General features: G+C 43.4%; 1 protein-coding gene across 1 annotated transcript in view; it reads left to right on the top strand.

The window, feature by feature from the left end:
* Positions 1-17,610, top strand: part of PALMD (palmdelphin) — a 91,466-nt gene that overhangs the window by 38,257 nt on the left and 35,599 nt on the right. Inside the window, exons 2-3 of the mRNA XM_040359963.1 lie at positions 4,334-4,414; positions 9,368-9,498. Of these exons, the coding sequence (XP_040215897.1) occupies positions 4,334-4,414; positions 9,368-9,498 (212 nt within the window). The remainder of the gene's footprint in view (positions 1-4,333; positions 4,415-9,367; positions 9,499-17,610) is intronic.

Below are 17,610 nucleotides of genomic sequence, written 5' to 3'. Positions count from 1 at the left end.
CACTTTAGGGTGGAGGACCGCTTTAATCTAGGCTTACCTGTAGGTAAAAGTGGTTGTACAGGGTGTACAACCACTTTAAAAGAATAAAAAAATATATATGTCCAAAACTGTCCTCTTGCATAGTACTAATGAGACCCTAACACATAACCCCAATTCTCAAATTAATCATAAAACCTAGCACAATGTATTAAATTACCATAAACACTTAACCAGAAGCTTAACTCTTACTCAATGAATTGTTAGTTTTAATTCCATTTTAACTATAAAGTTAATCCTGACCCCTAAAGTAGAACTATAGGCAAAACTTTAAATTCTTATTTTGGATAGAGTAAGGGAGGATTATAATCCCTGTAAGGTTTATTCTCGCCAATCTGTGTCCCATTGCGGAGATTTCCATTCACTTCTTGTCCCATAGCAAAACAGGAAGTGAGAGGAAATCCCTGCAAATTAATGGAATTCCTTGGGATTCCCAGGTCACCAGAACTAGTGCCCCATTGGAAGATTTCCCCTCTATTACTTTCTATTACTCTCTATTACTGGCGGACAACCCAAATGTTTTTATTTTACATTTACTTTCATTGATAATGGTAAACAGCACAAATAGTGAGAATAAATCTCCGTAACGGGGGCACAGACAGCAATAAAAACATGACATCTGTTCTAACCAATCTCCACTCTATTCAAAACCAAAAATTAGTTATACTTTAACCCTCTATCTTTTATCCTAACCTTAAAGGGGTTGTAAAGGAATTATTATTTTTTTTCATAATAAGCATCCTTTACCTGCAGACATTCCTCTTTTCACTTCCTCATTGTTCGTTTTTGCTCAGAAGTTGCTCTATTTCTTCTCTGTTCTGTTCACTTCCTGCTTGTCTGATTTTACTGACCACCGTTAAGGGAGGCTTTACTGCGGTGGTCAGTAACATGCTCACCCCCTCCTGGGAACTACATCTGTGCGGCAGGACGCTCTCTACGTGTTAGAGACTTCAAGGAGGTGTGAATTACTGGGCGTGGCGCAATTCATACTGGGAAATGTAGTTCTTACATGAACGAGCACCGCAAACCAGGAAGTCAATGAGAGAACAGAAACTAGAATGCCGGAGGTGATATAGATGAAGGAATTTAATAGGTATTTACTCGTTTTTTAACAGAATCATTACACTATTCTGTCTGTCTACCTTGCAGACAATAATTTTAGGCAAAAAATGTTTTTTCTTTACAACTCCTTTAACTTTTTTCATAAAGTGAACCTGTGCTTTGCCCATTAAGAGCAAAGCACAGCTTCACATCAATCACCCTCCCCAGAAGCATGTTCTCACCTTATTATTTTTGCAGAAGCTGGAGATGTCTGTGGTGTAAACTACAATTTGCTCAAAGAAGAAGTCCAGCCTGAGCTTTTTAGGCTGGGCTTCTCCTCTGGGTCACTGGAGTGCAATATGTTTCGCACTCCTGTGACCCGTTTTCAGCGGAGAGCGGTCTGAAGTCTGCTCTCCGCTGACTTCACTGCCATCAGTCGAGGCAGGGCGTCATCGTGACTTCCAAGTCTGGATCTCCCAGCTGCCCTGATTGATGGCAGTCTCAGCGAGCCACTGAGATGCTGAGACAGCCTCTCCCCACCCCTCCAATGTTCGGCACGCCAATGAGCGTGGAGAAGCAAAGAATAAAGACGCTGACTGACAGTCAGCAGCTTTCCTCTCTGGTAGCTGTGAGAACCCAGCCATCGGCGATGTTCGGTGGCTAGGTTCTCAGTTCAGATACGGCGGGGGGACAGATGGAGCATCGGTCTGATGCTCCATCCACCGAGGTAAGTATGAGACAAAAAATAAAATAAAACCCATACTTCTCTTTTAAGTCATAGCTTACACTAGGCTATGGATTCTCCACATGTGACAGCGCTTGGGGATTGGCCATGGCTGTCAAATACTGTATATATCTCTGTCCTCCTTGTAAGCTGAACCTTTGACTAAAAATGTTATAATTAACTATAGGAAAAACTTTTTTTTTCATTTTGGATAGAGTAAGGGAGGATAATAACCCCTATTGGTTCAGATGGTTTTGCCATCTGTGCCCCACTGGGGAGATCTACCTTGCCCTCCTGTCCCATAGCCAAAACAGGAAGTGAGAGGAAACCCCGTAAATCCATTGGGAACCCCTAGACCACCAGAGCCAGTGTCTGCATTGGAATATTTCCCCTCCATTACTTTTTTGGGGACAATCCAAAATTTGTGACTTTCTTTTATTTTCACTTTCAATGCTAATGGTAAACAGGACAAATCGAGAGGGTGAATCTCCCTAATGGGGGCACAGGCAGCAATACAAACTGACAGATAGTCTAATCTCTCTACACTCTATAAAAATCTAAAAAAAAGTTTCACTTATACTTTACATTATTTAATGCTTGTATAAATACATGTGATAGAATTTAGCTGGTTTAAAAATTAAAAACTTTTCCTCTGTATACTTTGATTATGTATATTTATGGGGCAGCCCTTCAATTATTTTTATCTAATCTTTGCATAAAAAAAACATCAATTCTCAATAGTAAACACCAAAGGACCTTGGTTGCAATTTGGGAAATTCTGGGGGTAATCCACAAAGATCCGGCGTAACTTAATTTTTTCCATTTAAGTTACACTGCCTTAAAATTTCTACCTAAGTGCCCGATCCACAAAGCACTTACCTAGAAATTTTTGGCTGTGTAACTTAAATTCCGCCAGCGCAAGGCGTTCCTACTTTCATGGGGGCGATTCCCATTTAAATTAAGCGCGCTCCCGCGCCGGCCGTACTGCGCATGCTCGTGACGTCATTTTCCCGATGTGCATAGCGCGAAATTACGTTATGCCGAGCTTTGTGGATTGCGACGGGTCAATAAAGTTGCGTCGGGAAAAAAAAAAGATACGGCGCTGGACAGAAGGGTCTGTTTTCACAAGGTGTAAACAGTTTCCACTTTGTAAAAGCAGCACTAATTTTGCGTTTGCAAACTAAAACTTACGGAGAAAAAACGAAGCTGAAAAGCTTAGTGGATCTCCGTAAGTGCTAATTTGCATACCCGAGGCGGCATTTCGACACGAAATGCCCCCAGTGGCGGATGCGGTACTGCATCCTAAGATCCGGCAGTGTAAGTCCCTTACACATGCCGGATCTTCTCCCTAACTATGGAAAACTGATTCTGTGGATCAGTTCCATAGTTAGAAACAGGGATACGACGACGTAACAGCAGTTACTCCGTCGTATCTCTTTTGAGGATCTGGCCCTCTGTTTTTTTTTTGGGGCATGAATGAGGGTCTTTTTTCCATAAAATACTGTGATCTGGCAGTGTTGAATTTCGGCACAATTGTCCCTTATTTAACCCCCCTGAGCACAGATAACCAAGTCAAATACCTATCTTTTTTCCCATTCTAGTATTCTTGACAATTTGGCTCATTATTGACACTGCACGCTGCACAGCCTTTTCAGAAAAACATCTCTGTAGGGCTCTTTTCTCGCTGTGCATGCACACCCATTCATTTCTTATGGCTGGTACACACAATGAGATTATTGGTAAAATTATTGTCTGTTTTTTTTTGCTTTTTTTTTTGCATGCTAGTTTCATATCGAAAATTAAGAATTTACTAAAGTGAAGAAATATCTCATATGACAGAATAAAAATTCAGAAGTGATGTAATGTGATGTAATGTATTTGTATTGTATTTTTGAACAACTATACCGGTTAATTTCCAGCAGGTGATGTTCTCATTATTGCTCCCTAAATAGCAATAGAATATCCCTAAATAGCCTGTCCTTTAAGTGGAGATCCAACCAAAAGTGGAACTTCCGCTTTAAGGAGTCATTTTTTTTGGTTGGGGGGGGGGGTACCTGGTTTTGACAGGTACCCAGCTCCCACTTACGCTCTCACCGCCTAATCAACTCGAGTGGAAGTTCTGCTCTCCCTTCCTCCCTGCAATCTTCTGGGACATGCCACAGGTCCCAGAAGATTGCTCAGTCATTCAGGAGGTGCAGCGCGACTCTTGCATGCGCAATGCGCACCCAGGTGTGAAGCTGCAAGCTGTCACAGCCGGGTGCCAACACTAGAAATGCCGTCGTGGGGGAGAGAATGGAGGATCCAGGCGGCCACATCGCTGGACCGTGGGACAGGTATGTTTGTGTTTATTAAAAGTCAACAGCTACACGTTTTGTAGCTGATGACTTTTAATAAACACAGAAATGGCTGGAACTCCGCTTTAACTGTGCAACATTGGGCCATTACTGAAGGTGGGGACTTTTATGACCATACCATACTTAGACTTTTCCATAAATTATTCATCCATTGATTTATATATATTTTTTGCTTCAGGATAAAAGGAAGTTGCAAGAAGAAATTGCACAAAGACGCCTTAAAATTGAAGAAGGAAAATTAAAACTACATCATTTAAAGGTACGGCAAATTGCACTATATCGGTATTTGAAAATAGTTTCTTTGTATCTCCATAATTTGCTTATTTGGAGCATTTATTTTATGGATAAATATTATGTTATTTGACTTGATTGGCTTTACTATTATGTTGTGCGAATTTATCTGCTTTCGTTGATAGATATCATGTTATGTGGGTTTGTCTTCTTTAATTTTTACATTTTGTTAGTCGTGTTTATCTGCTTTATTTTTATGTTTTATTTTGTTTGGAGCATTTTAAAGCATTTATAAGTACTGTGCAGTTTAATATAAACTAAAACACCCTCCCCCACTACATATGCATGCTTACTATAGCCTCTTGTGATTGTTTACAGGTCTTGCTCTCCTAGCCCAGTTTTTATAATAACCCAAAAGACTTCTAAAGCCCTGTATACACGATCAGTCCATCCGATGAAAACAGTCTGATGGACCGTTTTCATCGGTTAACCGATGAAGCTGACTGATGGTCAGTCGTGCCTACACACCAGCGCATACGTTCGTGGATCGTCGTAAATCGATAATTTGCATACCCGACGCGGAAAACGACGCAAACTCCACCCAGCGGGCGCCAAAGTATTGCACCTATGATCCAAAGGCGTACGAAGCCGTACGCCTGTCGGATCGAACCCAGAAGCCGTCGTATCTTGGTTTGAGGATTCAAACTAAAGATACAACGCGGGTAATTTGAAAGTACGCCGGCGTATCAGTAGATACGCCGGTATACTCCCTATGTGGATCTGGCCCAAAGTTTTTTTGTTTTTGTTTTCCACAACAAAAAAACATTATTCTTCCAAAAGGATTGGATTGCTTTAGGAGAGTCAACTTGCACATTCTCATCAAACACTTCATCTTTGTCAGGCGAGGAAGTGTTGTCTTCTTTGGCAAACGGAAATATTCATTAGCTCTAATCTGTCTGGCCTCCATGCAATCAAAGTAGGCTAGACAGAAGATCTTTAAATAATTTTTTTGTGGAATATTATTATTATTGTACATTTATATAGCGCTGACAGTTTATGCACATCTTGCGTAAAAAAAAACTTGAGGGTAGACAGTACAACTACAACACACTAATGAGTCACATGACACCGGGGAGGAAAAATGTCTCTTTGGGCCCAATTTGGACTTAGGGGTGTACTCACTTTTGTTGCCAGCGGTTTAGACATTAATGGCTGTATGTTGAGTTATTTTGAGGGGACAGCAAATTTACACTGGTATACAAGCTGTACACTCACTACTTTACATTGTAGCAAAGTGTAATTTATTCAGTGTTGTCACATGAAAAGGTATAATAAAATATTTACAAAAATGTGAGGGGTGCACTTATTTTTGTGAGATACTGTAAGTACATGCCACCTATTATTTTCTCTGCTATCACTGGGATTAAAACTTCTCAGCAGTTAGCTGATACTGGATTTTTGTCACAATCCGAGTTATCTGGTGAATATCAAGCACTAGCCGGAATGTACATCTCAGGCCCCGTGGACCAGTTTCAGCAGACATGTTCGGTCGTGTGTAGGCCCGAGCGGACAGGATTCCAGCATACATTTGCCCACCGTGCCTTTTCCCAACGGGCAAATATTTCTGAACTTGTTTTAAAACAGCCCACTGGAATCCTGTCCCCTCGGACATGTTCGGTCGTCTGTACAGACCTACCGTACATGTCCCAGCGCCCGCCATCCCTCGCATGCGTCGAATGACTTTGACGCATGCGTGGAAGCATTGAACTGGCAGGGCCGCCCACGTTGCGGCGACGGCACGGCCACGCCCCGTGTATTGTTTACACGCGGATTTCTGTATGATGGTGAGTACAGCCACCATACAGAAATCCCCGGGCAGACATGTATGGTGAAAACGGTCCGGCGGACCGGTTTCATCGTACATGTATGCTCGTCTGTACGCGGCCTCAGTTTTACATATGCACACATTCTGTTCTCATATTCCAAAATTCCTTCATGACGGCAGAGTACAATATTGCGAAGCCTGCAAAGAATTATATAACTGCACATACCACAGAGATAGATTTGATTTACTTCTTTCAGTAGAGAACTGGGAACAATGGAGTGCATGCCATGTGGTCTGCTGAAAAATAAATACAGCGCAGGCACAGAAAGACATCCTTTGTGCATAACTATGTTTGCTCTGAAACACGTGCATTTGGTAAACAGAATGTGTTGAAATGCCTTTAAACAATGTTCATTCCAAACTTGGGTTACATCAGCCCGACACTTCAAGATAGAAAACAAAGCTTTGACCTTTAGAGCCGGTTCACACTGGGGCGGCACGACTTTGGGGGCGACTCGGCAAGGCGATCTCAAGACGATTTCAGAGGCAACTTGCAAAATGACTTCTGTATTGAAGTCAATGCAAGTCGCCCCGAGTCGCCCCCAAAGTCGTACAAGAACCTTTTTCTAAGTCAGAGCGACTTGAGTCGCTCCTATTAAAACGGTTCCATTGAATAGAGCAGAGCGCGACTTGTCAGGCGGCTAAGTCACCTGATGAGTCGCCCCTGTGTGAACCGACTCTTAGGGAGCCAAGATGAATTTTGATTAAAGTGGCTATACAGGAGATGAGAGTTGGCAATTTTTATCTGATTGATTGGACAAGGCTGACAAACCTTTAATTCAGGGTTGTCTTTAACAGAGGGCAAAAGGAGAAGCTGCCCCGGGCCCAGTCATTGTGGTGGAGCCTGAAAACAGCTGCCCTTTGAGCCCGCACAAGCCCTCAGATAGTTGATAAGTGGATTCGGGAGGGCCCAAGAAAATGTTTGCCCAGAGTCTAATCAATATTAAAGCGGGAGTTCACCCGAAAAAAATTTTTTAACCTTAGATTGATGCTCATTTTGTCAAGGGGAATCGGGTAGTTTTTTTAAAATCGAAGCAGTACTTACCGTTTTAGAGAGCGATCTTCTCCGCCGCTTCCGGGTATGGGTCTTCGGGACTGGGCGTTCCTATTTGATTGACAGTCTTCCGACAGTCTTCCGACGGTCGCATCCATCGCGTCACGAGTAGCCGAAAGAAGCCGAACGTCGGTGCGGCTCTATACGGCGTCTGCGCACCGACGTTCGGCTACTTTCGGCTACTCGTGACGCGATGTATGCGACCGTCGGAAGCCTGTCGGAAGACTGTCAATCAAATAGGAACGCCCAGTCCCGCAGCCCATACCCGGAAGCGGCGGAGAAGATCGCTCTCTAAAATGGTTAGTACTGCTTCGATTTTAAAAAAACTACCTGATTCCCCTTGACAAAATGAGCATCAATCTAAGGTTAAAAATTAACTTTTCGGGTGAACCTCCACTTTAAAGACGGCCCTGCTTTTACTTGCTCCTCTCTGATGTATGCCAGCACCAGCAGTGACTCTTGCTTGCTCCCTTCTCTTTGTGCCACCCTATACCACAGGCATAAGGACTAATGCGCAAACCAAACTAAAATAAATAACTAAAGTAAAATACAACAGCTGCCACAACCATATATGCGCTCTCACACTAGACAGTTGAATAAAGGGGGTGTTTGTGGCGCTTGCTGAAATGAAAATAACAATAGAGTGCTAAGTGCAATCAAAGTGCAAATAACAATTATGTAAATAAATACACAAAATAACAGTGCGTATTTACAATAGTGAAAATGTGATCAAACAACCACAATGAGTGCTTTGGATTAAATTTCTAGCCAGAGCGTTCTATATAAAGCATGGCATTGCCATAATGCAGTGGATGAGATAAAGATCCCAGCAAATCCATGAGCCAAGCTGTCCCTTATTAGTTATAGGGGCAAAGCTTGGCCAAAACTGATAAGCAGGGGTCAAGTCCTGGGAAAAAAAGTGTGGGAACTCCCACCCAAGATCCACTCCCCCCCCCCCCCCCCCCAAAAAAAAGAAGAAGATACGCTCATATGCATAATTACTAAATTGCATGTTTTTTTGTTTTTTTTTAGCACGTTCTTTCTAAATACCACGATAACTCGTGGCAGACCTCCACAATGTTTCCTGGGAACAATGACAAAAGCTCCCAGGAGACATTGCGGCATCGAGGAAGTGACGGAATACCCGCACACTACCCGATGAATCCATATACAGGAAGTGGCCAGTAACATAAAGGATTACTAAGGTTCGCCTGCCCCTGACAGTGACTCGAGCTGGGCATCGCCGCTTAGTGAAGGATTGGCTCAGGCGGCTCGGCTGCTCTAGTCCTGCAAAGGGAACTGAGTTCCTGCTGTGAAAAAAGTGCAGGAACTCCGTTCCCACGCATTCCCGCAGGACTTGAGCCCTGGTGATAAGCCAGTTTTATTTTTTTCTGTTTGATAAGATTTTCTACCACCTATAGCTTTTCAAATGCCATTGGACCAAAGCTGGCCCATTAATGATACAAAACTGTAAGTACTCCTGATCTACCTCACCTAAAATGTAAGCAGCTTGGATTGCATTGTCTCTTGCCAATATATTGGATTGCATGGTCTCTTGGGGGGTCTCATTATGAACATCACATTCTTGAGGAGACTGGTTGTGAATGTCACATTCTGGAGTAGTCTCATTGTGAATGTCAGACGTGAATATAAACTCTAAAAAATATTGTTTTACATTTCTACCATTTTAGCTTTGATATGATCTTAAAAAAGTTAAATGAAGTCTTACAAAGCTCTCCATGACAACATAATGATTGCCCTGGTTCCTCCTAAAGTCACTTGTAAGTTTTGAATGAATTCATAGTTGCCGTGCAGTGGTGGGCACAAACAACAGTGGGCTTCTGTGCAGCAGTGCCTGAGTCAGCAGAGCAGCCGCCTACGTGCCTGATATATACATAATAACTCTTTGCCTACCCTAATGGGCAAAAAAATAAATAAAGATATTAAATAGAATCATGGAAACTTTGAAAGAACTCTTTGTAGTATCTACTGCAGATATTGGTATTATAATACATATGAAAAGGTTTTTATTACATTTTTAGAAAAAAGCCACGCGGGAAAAATGGCTGCTGGATGGATTAGATACAATGAGCCCAGAGGAACAGCAGGACATGCTGAGACAAAACCAAGAGGACCAGAATCAGATCAAAGACCTGGAACGTAATATTGGCAGGTTTGTAATGTAGCAATAGTTGTTGGCTTTACTCAGAGCTGTTTCCCTGTTGATGCAAGCATTTTATGTTTTGTTTTTGGCAGGGATGGTTAAAAGGACGCTGCTAATAAAAATACACCATTGCACATTTTGCATTACGGCTGCTTTCTCACTTTCGCACTTCAGTTTAAAAAAAAATAAAATAATAATAATTGTCTAACGATATAAATAGACAACTACATGTGACAGATGTTTAGCTGTTCTTCCAGTTTTTTTGTAATTTACATTCACACCTACGCTCAGTGGTGGCCAGTCAATTAGGGGCACAGGGTCCATCAGTCTGGCCCCTAATCTACATGCAGGGCACCAGACGCATGGATTCCAATGTTTTTTGTTATTGTTTAGGAGCACATGATTAGAGCCAGAGGCTCTAATTGGCTTCCAAATAGGCGGGCTCTGGGCGTAGAGTACTGCGCCCTGAGTCCACCCAGTTGTTTGATATTAGCAAATTAATATTCACTAAAGAATTCCTGTTTCTCCTCCCGGCCAATCAGGAAGCTGGTCCTGAGTCCCGATTAGCCAAGAGTCCTAAAACTTGATTGCCGGGAGGAGAAGCGACCACAGGGGTAAAGCCACCACCTGGATGGGGTAAGTGCAGGGGCTGGCAGGGGGGCCTGGCGGGCGACCGTCGATCGATCGTTTTAGAGGCGTATTACAAGCATTTTAAAGCTTCAGGCATTTTAGTATAGTCAGTAGAAAGCACTAGGAGGATGAGATGGAGGAAAGCTGCTGAGCAGAAAACGAGCGTCAAAAAGCTTGTAAAACGCTCAAGTCCGGTGTTTCTATTAAAGTCTATGGGACCAAAAACGCTTGTAATCTGCTGAATAGAAACTCACTTTTTTGAGCTTTTAGGCTGGATTCACACCTATGCAGTTTTAGTGTTTTTTGCATTTTGCAGATTTGGATTACAGTCCATTTAACATGGTTTCCTATGGAACATGTTCTGGTAGTGCTGCAAAAATGCAAAAAGCACTAAAAATGCATAGGTGTGAATCCAGCCTTAACATTTTGCTTTAGGTGATAGAACACTCAGATGTGAACACAGCCATTGAAATGAATGGAATTTGGCATGTTGAGCATTTTAGAGCTACAAGCTTCAAAAATCGTTCAGGTGTGAATGGGTCCGATCTTTCAGGATTGCTGGCAAACACTAAAGAATAAAACACCTGTGTCATTAAGGCTCCATTCACATCTAGGCGGACGAAATCGCGGCGTTTTGTCGCCGCAAATCACGGTACAAATAGCAGCGTTTTGTACCGCGATTTGCGGCGACAAAGCGCCGGTATTGTCCGCCTAGATGTGCCCCAGATTGACCCCCTCTATGGAGATGCTTCCCATCTCCTAGCCGAACGCCGAAAGACGCCTGAAAAAAACGTCCGGGACCTTTTTTCAGGCGGCAGGCGTCAGGCGTCTGGCGTTCGGCGTGGAGATGTGAACCATCTCCATAGAGGGAAATGTGTTTCCAGCCCTCTGGCGGCAGCGGCGTAGCGCTACAGGCGTAAAAACGCCTAGATGTGAATGGGGGCTAAGTCATGCTGGCTCTGGCCGAACACTAAAGTCTAGTACACATTATCAGTTTTTTTGTCGTTCAGTAAGAAAAAGATTCTGTATTAACAATCCGATGTTAGTACAGTGATCCCCTGCTGAGCCATTGTGCTCTGAAAGGGGGACGCCGGGGGAAGCCCCCCACCCACCAGAACACACCAGTCAGCAGTCAGATACTGATCTGCGACCTTTTTCGGTCATGCCCCTTCGACAGAAGTCGTATGTTTGGCCACCTTCTGTCATAACAGCTGCCATACACACTGGCCAAATGTTGGCTTCTATTGAATCGGCCAATACCACCCGATATTCGGCCTTTCTCTACAGGGCTTTAGGCTGCAAGTGAGCAACACTGTGCAGGATAATGTCACCTCCAATAAGTCCCGAAGACGTCATCTTGACGAAACACGTTGGTTGGGGCTTATTGGAAGTGACGTTATCCAGCCGCTTGCAGCCCTAATGTGCAGCTGGATCCGACACAACTTAAAGACCTATGCATTTTATTCTGTAGTGCCAGGAGTGGCACTTTAAACCATGTAAACCATGTAAGTGCAATGTATTGCTTTTAATGTTCTTAAAAATAGAGAGTTTTACACTATGGAGCCTTTTGTTGATTTCCACCGGTATCCTTGAGTTTTAGAGAAATGGGAGATCATTTGTTTTGGAAGAGAGCTGGACCTGTGCAGTATTGTGTTTTGAGCGAGATCTAGTAATTGCCTCTGGTGAGGTATTAGAGTGGAAGGTGGAAGATTCACAGGGGTGTGTGCACTTTGAACCAAGTTGCATTTCTGCAAGTGAAGATTTTGCACTTTATTGAAGCACTGGACACTTTCGAATGCACTGGATACTTTAATAAGCTTTATTTATGATACTTGGATTCCTTTTCTATTACGCATTGCTATGAGTTTGGAGTGTTATATTTATAGGTTTTGATATTTATTGATGTCACATATGAATTTGGAGCACATCTATTTTCTGGCATATGAAATAAGATACTGACATTGCTGTCATATATTTACCTTAATACCTGGGGAATGCCTATATTGTATGCGATTTAATCAAAACAACTGAATTCACAATTAATTGAACTTAACTTTAAAAGGGCTTATAAAGGTACAATTTTTTTTCCCTAAATAGCTTCTTTTACCTTAGTGCAGTCCTCCTTCACTTACCTCATCCTTCCATTTTGCTTTTAAATGTCCTTATTTCTTCTGAGAAATCCTCACTTCCTGTTCTTCTGTCTGTAACTCCACACAGTAATGCAAGGCTTTCCCCCTGGTGTGGAGTGTCGTGCTCACCCTCTCCCTTGGACTACAGGAGAGTCAGGATGCCCACTAACACACAGCTCCTTTCTGTATCTGCAATGTAGAGAGCGTCCTGACTCTCCCGTAGTCCAAGGGAGGGGGCGAGCACGACACTCCACACCAGGGAGAAAGCCTTGCATTACTGTGTGTAGTTACAGACAGAAGAACAGGAAGTGAGGATTTTTCCCGAAGAAATAAGGACATTTAAAAGCAAAATCAAAGGATGAGGTAAGTGAAGTAGGACTGCACTAATTAAAGGAAGCTATTTAGGAAAAAAAAATTGTACCTTTACAACCCCTTTAACCACTTAACGACCCCTTCACGCCGATATATGTCAGCAGAATGGCACGGCTGGGCACATCAATGTATAGGTACGTTGTCCTTTAAGCCCAGCCGTGGGGTCGCGGGCGCCTGCCCGCAGCACGCTCCAGCGACCCGATCCGAAGCTCTGTGGTTAACTCCCAAACTGCAATTGTCATTTTCACAATAAAGAATGCAATTTAAATGCATTTTTTTCTGTGAAAATGACAATGGTCCCAAAAATGTGTCAAAATTGTCCGAAGTGTCCGCCATAATGTCGCAGTCACGAAAAAAATCGCTGATCGCCGCCATTAATAGTAAAAAAAAATAATAATAATAAAAATGCAATAAAACTATCCCCTATTTTGTAAACGCTATAAATTTGGCGCAAACCAACCGATAAACGATTATTGCGATTTTTTTGCCAAAAATAGGTAGAAAAATACGTATCAGCCTAAACTGAGGAAATTTTTTTTTTATATATATATATATTTTTGGGGGATATTTATTATAGCAAAAAGTAAAAAATATTGAATTTTTTTCAAAATTGTCGCTCTATTTTTGTTTATAGCGCAAAAAATAAAAAACCACAGAGGTGATCGAATACCACCTAAAGAAATCTCTATTTGTGGGAAAAAACGGACGTCAATTTTGTTTGGGAGCCACATCGCACGACTGCGCAATTGTCAGTTAAAGTGACGCAGTGCCGAATCGCAAAAAGGGGCAAGGTCCTTTAGCTGCATTTTGGTCCGGGTCTTAAGTGGTTAACAATTAACTTGTCCCTGATTGATTTAGTCTCAATTTAAATTGGATTTGTTTTAAACTGAATTGATTGACCAGGGTGGAACATTTTTGATTGAGAACATCAGCACTGAAATACTTTGTTCATGAATGCGATCGATCAGATTATGACATTACATCACAGAATCAGAGATGCGATCGATAATTTATGATCATAAGTTATGATCGTATTTTAACTACGAATTGAATGCCACTTCCTCCACGTGTGTTATATCGATTAAATGAGTTGTCAATTATAGATCAAGTATTTCTATCGGAGGAGATTAATCGGAAAATAAATCGATCGTTTCACGTAGCATGTATGGCCACCATAAGACAGATTGAATATCTTCATTGAAGTTTTATTTTTAAAATGAAGACTGTCAGAGACTAAACTGTACTATATAGCATGTCTAAAACATCATGGTTACTTTTTCCTTTAAGAAGTAAGGTAGATACCCTTTGACACAATGACACAGATATTGTAGCACCGTTGAGCTTTAAATAGAAGCAATTACTTAGAACAATGCCTTAACTGCTAATATGTGCTAAGCTGATTTCTTAGCATGGTTTTACTCATCTGATTAGAATACTCCTTTATGCTAGTTAAGGTCATGCCCCTTCTTTGTTTCTCACCTTTCCTTGTAGTTAGGCACGTTTCAGTCCCTAGTAGGCCATAACTTATCTGTATGACTGCTGACAGAGGTCAGAGCGTCTTGTTAGCCTGGCCGTGTTATTGCACATTCTATGATTACTGATAAAGGGATGTTCTTTCTTAGCTGGGGTCACCCTCCCATTTCCACTGAACCTATTTAAGGGACAAAATCTAGGCAAGAAGAAAAAAAGAAATTCATATATGTAACACTATAAATACTTGTATTAACCATGTTATTGGAATGCAATGGAATTGATTTACTAAAATTGGAGAGTGCAAAATCTGATGCAGCTCTGCATAGAAACCAATCAGCTTCCATGTTTTTTGTCAAAGCTTATAGGGGTTGTAAAGGTTTGTTTTTTATTTTCTAAATAGGTTCCTTTAAGCTAGTGCATTGTTGGTTCACTTACCTTTTCCTTCGATTTCCCTTCTAAAGGTTTTTTTCTTTGTTTTCTTGAATTTCTCACTTTCTATTCCTCCTCAGTAAGCTGTTCTGGCTGACTAACCCCCATGGATGATGGGGGCAAGCTTACTGAGGAGGAACAGGAAGTGAGAAATTCAGACAAAGAAAAATAACATTTAGAGGGAAATCGAAGGAAAAGGTAAGTGAACCAACAATGCACTAGCTTAAAGTGGTTGTAAACCCAACCACACATCTTGCACCTACACGTAAGCCTAGATTAAGGCTTACCTGTAGGTGCAAGAAATATCTCCTAAACCTGCATGGTTTAGGAGATATTTACAGTAATTACAAGCGCCGATGACGACTCATCTGTCCCACCACTGTACCCCCCTGCACATCTGGCCCACCACTGAACACCCCCTGCTCATCTGCCCCACCACTGTACCTCCCTGCACATCTGCTCCACCGCCGTGCCCCCATGCTCTTCTGTCTCACCGCTGAACCCAACACTGTAATCCCCTGCTCATGTGCTCCACCGATGTACTTCCTTTCTCCTCTGCATCCCTCTGCACATCTGCCCCACTGCTGTAACCCCCTCCTTTCTCCTCTGCCTTGCCACTGTACCCCCTGTACATCTGCTACACCTCTGTACCCCCTGCTCATCTGTCCCACGAATGCACTTCCTTTCACATCTACCCCACTGCTGTACCCCCTTGCTCTTCTGTCCCACCACTGAACCCCTTCTCATCTGCCCCAACAGTGAACCCCCCTGCTCATCTTTCCCACCACTGTAACCCCCTGCTCATCTGCACCATCTCTGTACCTCCCTGGTTTTCTGTCCCACCGCTGAACCCCCTTCTCATCCCTCCTACCACTGTACCTCCTGCACATCTGCTCCACCACTGTAACCCCCCCTGCTCATCTGTCCCATCAATGTACCACTTTTCTCATCTGCCCCACCAATGTACCTCCTGCACATCTGTCTCACCTCTGTTTCCCCTGCTCTCTTGCTCCACCATTGTAACCCCCTGCTCATCTGTCCCACCAATACACCTCCTTTCGCATCTGCACCACTGCTCTACCCCCTGCTTTTCTGTCCCACCAGTAAACCCCCTTCTCATCTGTCCCACCAATACACCTCCTTTCACATCTGCCCAATTGCTCTACCCACCTGCTTTTCTGTCCCACCACGAAACCCCCTTCTCATCTGCCCCATCACTGTACCCCCCTTCTTTTCTGTCCCACTGCTGAACCCCCCTCTCATCTCTTCCACCACTGTACCTCCCTGCTCATTTCCCCCACCGCTGTACCCTTCTGCTCATCTGCCCCACCACTGTACCCTTCTGCTCTTGTGTCCCACCTCTGAACCCCTCCTGCCCATTTTCCCCACCGCTGTACCCTCCTGCTCATCTGCTCCACTGCTGTACCCTCTTCTCATCCATGATATGTGTGATATGCAGAGTGGTGAAAGGAAGCTGAGATGAGACACATCTACCTGTCCAGGCACACTCATCCTGCTGATCCACCACTCGCATCCAGCCCGTGTGTTTGTTTGGGATGTATGTGATGTATGTGATGTCACAATCAAGTCTCTGGAATGGAAAGGGGCATTTTCTGAAAGCAGTGGGCTTGTGTGCAGGATCATAAGTTGGGCCCCCACAGCTGAGGAAAAGTGTGGCGTGAAGCGCTGCAGCAAAAGTTGGGTGAGATTTTCATTGCGCTGAATACAGGGGTTCAGTAGTAATGGATACAAAGGTTCAGGTATAATTTCAACAAAGTTCCCAGAAGCTCAAGACAGTGTCATCTTAAGAGCATTATAGGCCCCCGGGCAATACAGTGCACTGGGGCCCTGTCTACACAATCACGCACAAGAATTTACTGACAAAAATCATAAAATTTACTGGCAGAACCACATTTTTTACTGCCACTGCAAAAAAAGTACCTAAAATTACAGTTTTCAGTGCCGAACAATGCACATGTCAGTATTTAAACTATAAACATATAGCTAGTGCTATTAGCAATGTGTTTAAGTTAAACAAAAGTAAAAAAAAAAAAAAAAATGTCTTCATTGACATGAAGGTCAGGTTACTATAACCCAGCCAGCACAGAGTTTCCTCTTACATCAGAGTCTGCAGGATTCCCCCTTACAGTGAAAGGGAACTCTTATGTAAAGGGGAACGCTGCAGATCATGATCTAAGGGGGGAACTCTGATGTGGAGGGGGGCTATGGTGACCAGAGACAACCTTATATCAGAGTCCACTGCTTTCTCTTTCCCACTTACATCAGGGTCCGCAGACTGAGTTCCCCCTTGCATTGTAAGGGGGAATCCTGCAGACTCTGATGTAAAGGGGAACTCTGATGTGGGGGGCACTCTGGTGACCAGAGACCACCTTCCGTAGAGTAAATACACTAAGGTAAGGGGGGTCACAAATATAGGAGGGGGAACCTTTATATCAGTGCCCCCTTACATTTTTGCATTCACTCCCCCCTTACATCAGCAACCCCCCGCACTCGTGGAGGACTGGATCTTCTCTGTGATTTCCACAATTTTTTACTGGGGTTGCTGGGCAGCCGGTGGGGCCCCCAGGCAAGTGGGGCCCCCGGGCAACTTCCCAGCGTGCCCAATGGAAAAGATGGCCCTGGCTCAAGAGTAATTCCACAAACTGTCACCTTATTGTGGTTTTCTCAATCACAGTGAAATTTCTTCTTTCTGAGATTGGTAGTGGCAACCAAGTGAGTCAGCTTCCTCCAGGTGGTGGATGGGGCTTGCAGGCCTGTGATTGGCTTGCAGGCCTGTGATTGGCTTTAGCAGTGACCAATCACAGTCATCCTCTTCCTGGAAACAGAAGGGACCCCCCCCCCCCCTTCCCCTAGCAGAACTGCACCCAATCTCTTCCCCATCACAAAAGCTGACGATCGCAGCTACAGCAAAGTTAGAGAACCAAACAGTGTTTCCTATCTTTTACAATGTGTGGGGGCACAATGCCTCCTCCTCAGTGCAGGTGCGGTGTGGGGAATTCTGAGATTGAAATGCATTAGTGTCTGATTGACACTTCCCTGACTGCTCTGCTGAAGGGGAGGGAGTCGA

The sequence above is a fragment of the Rana temporaria genome, chromosome 7, assembly GCF_905171775.1.
Source record: "Rana temporaria chromosome 7, aRanTem1.1, whole genome shotgun sequence".
NCBI lineage: Eukaryota > Metazoa > Chordata > Amphibia > Anura > Ranidae > Rana > Rana temporaria.
Note: the sequence above shows the minus strand (reverse complement) of the source record. Positions and strands in the feature narration are given on the sequence as shown.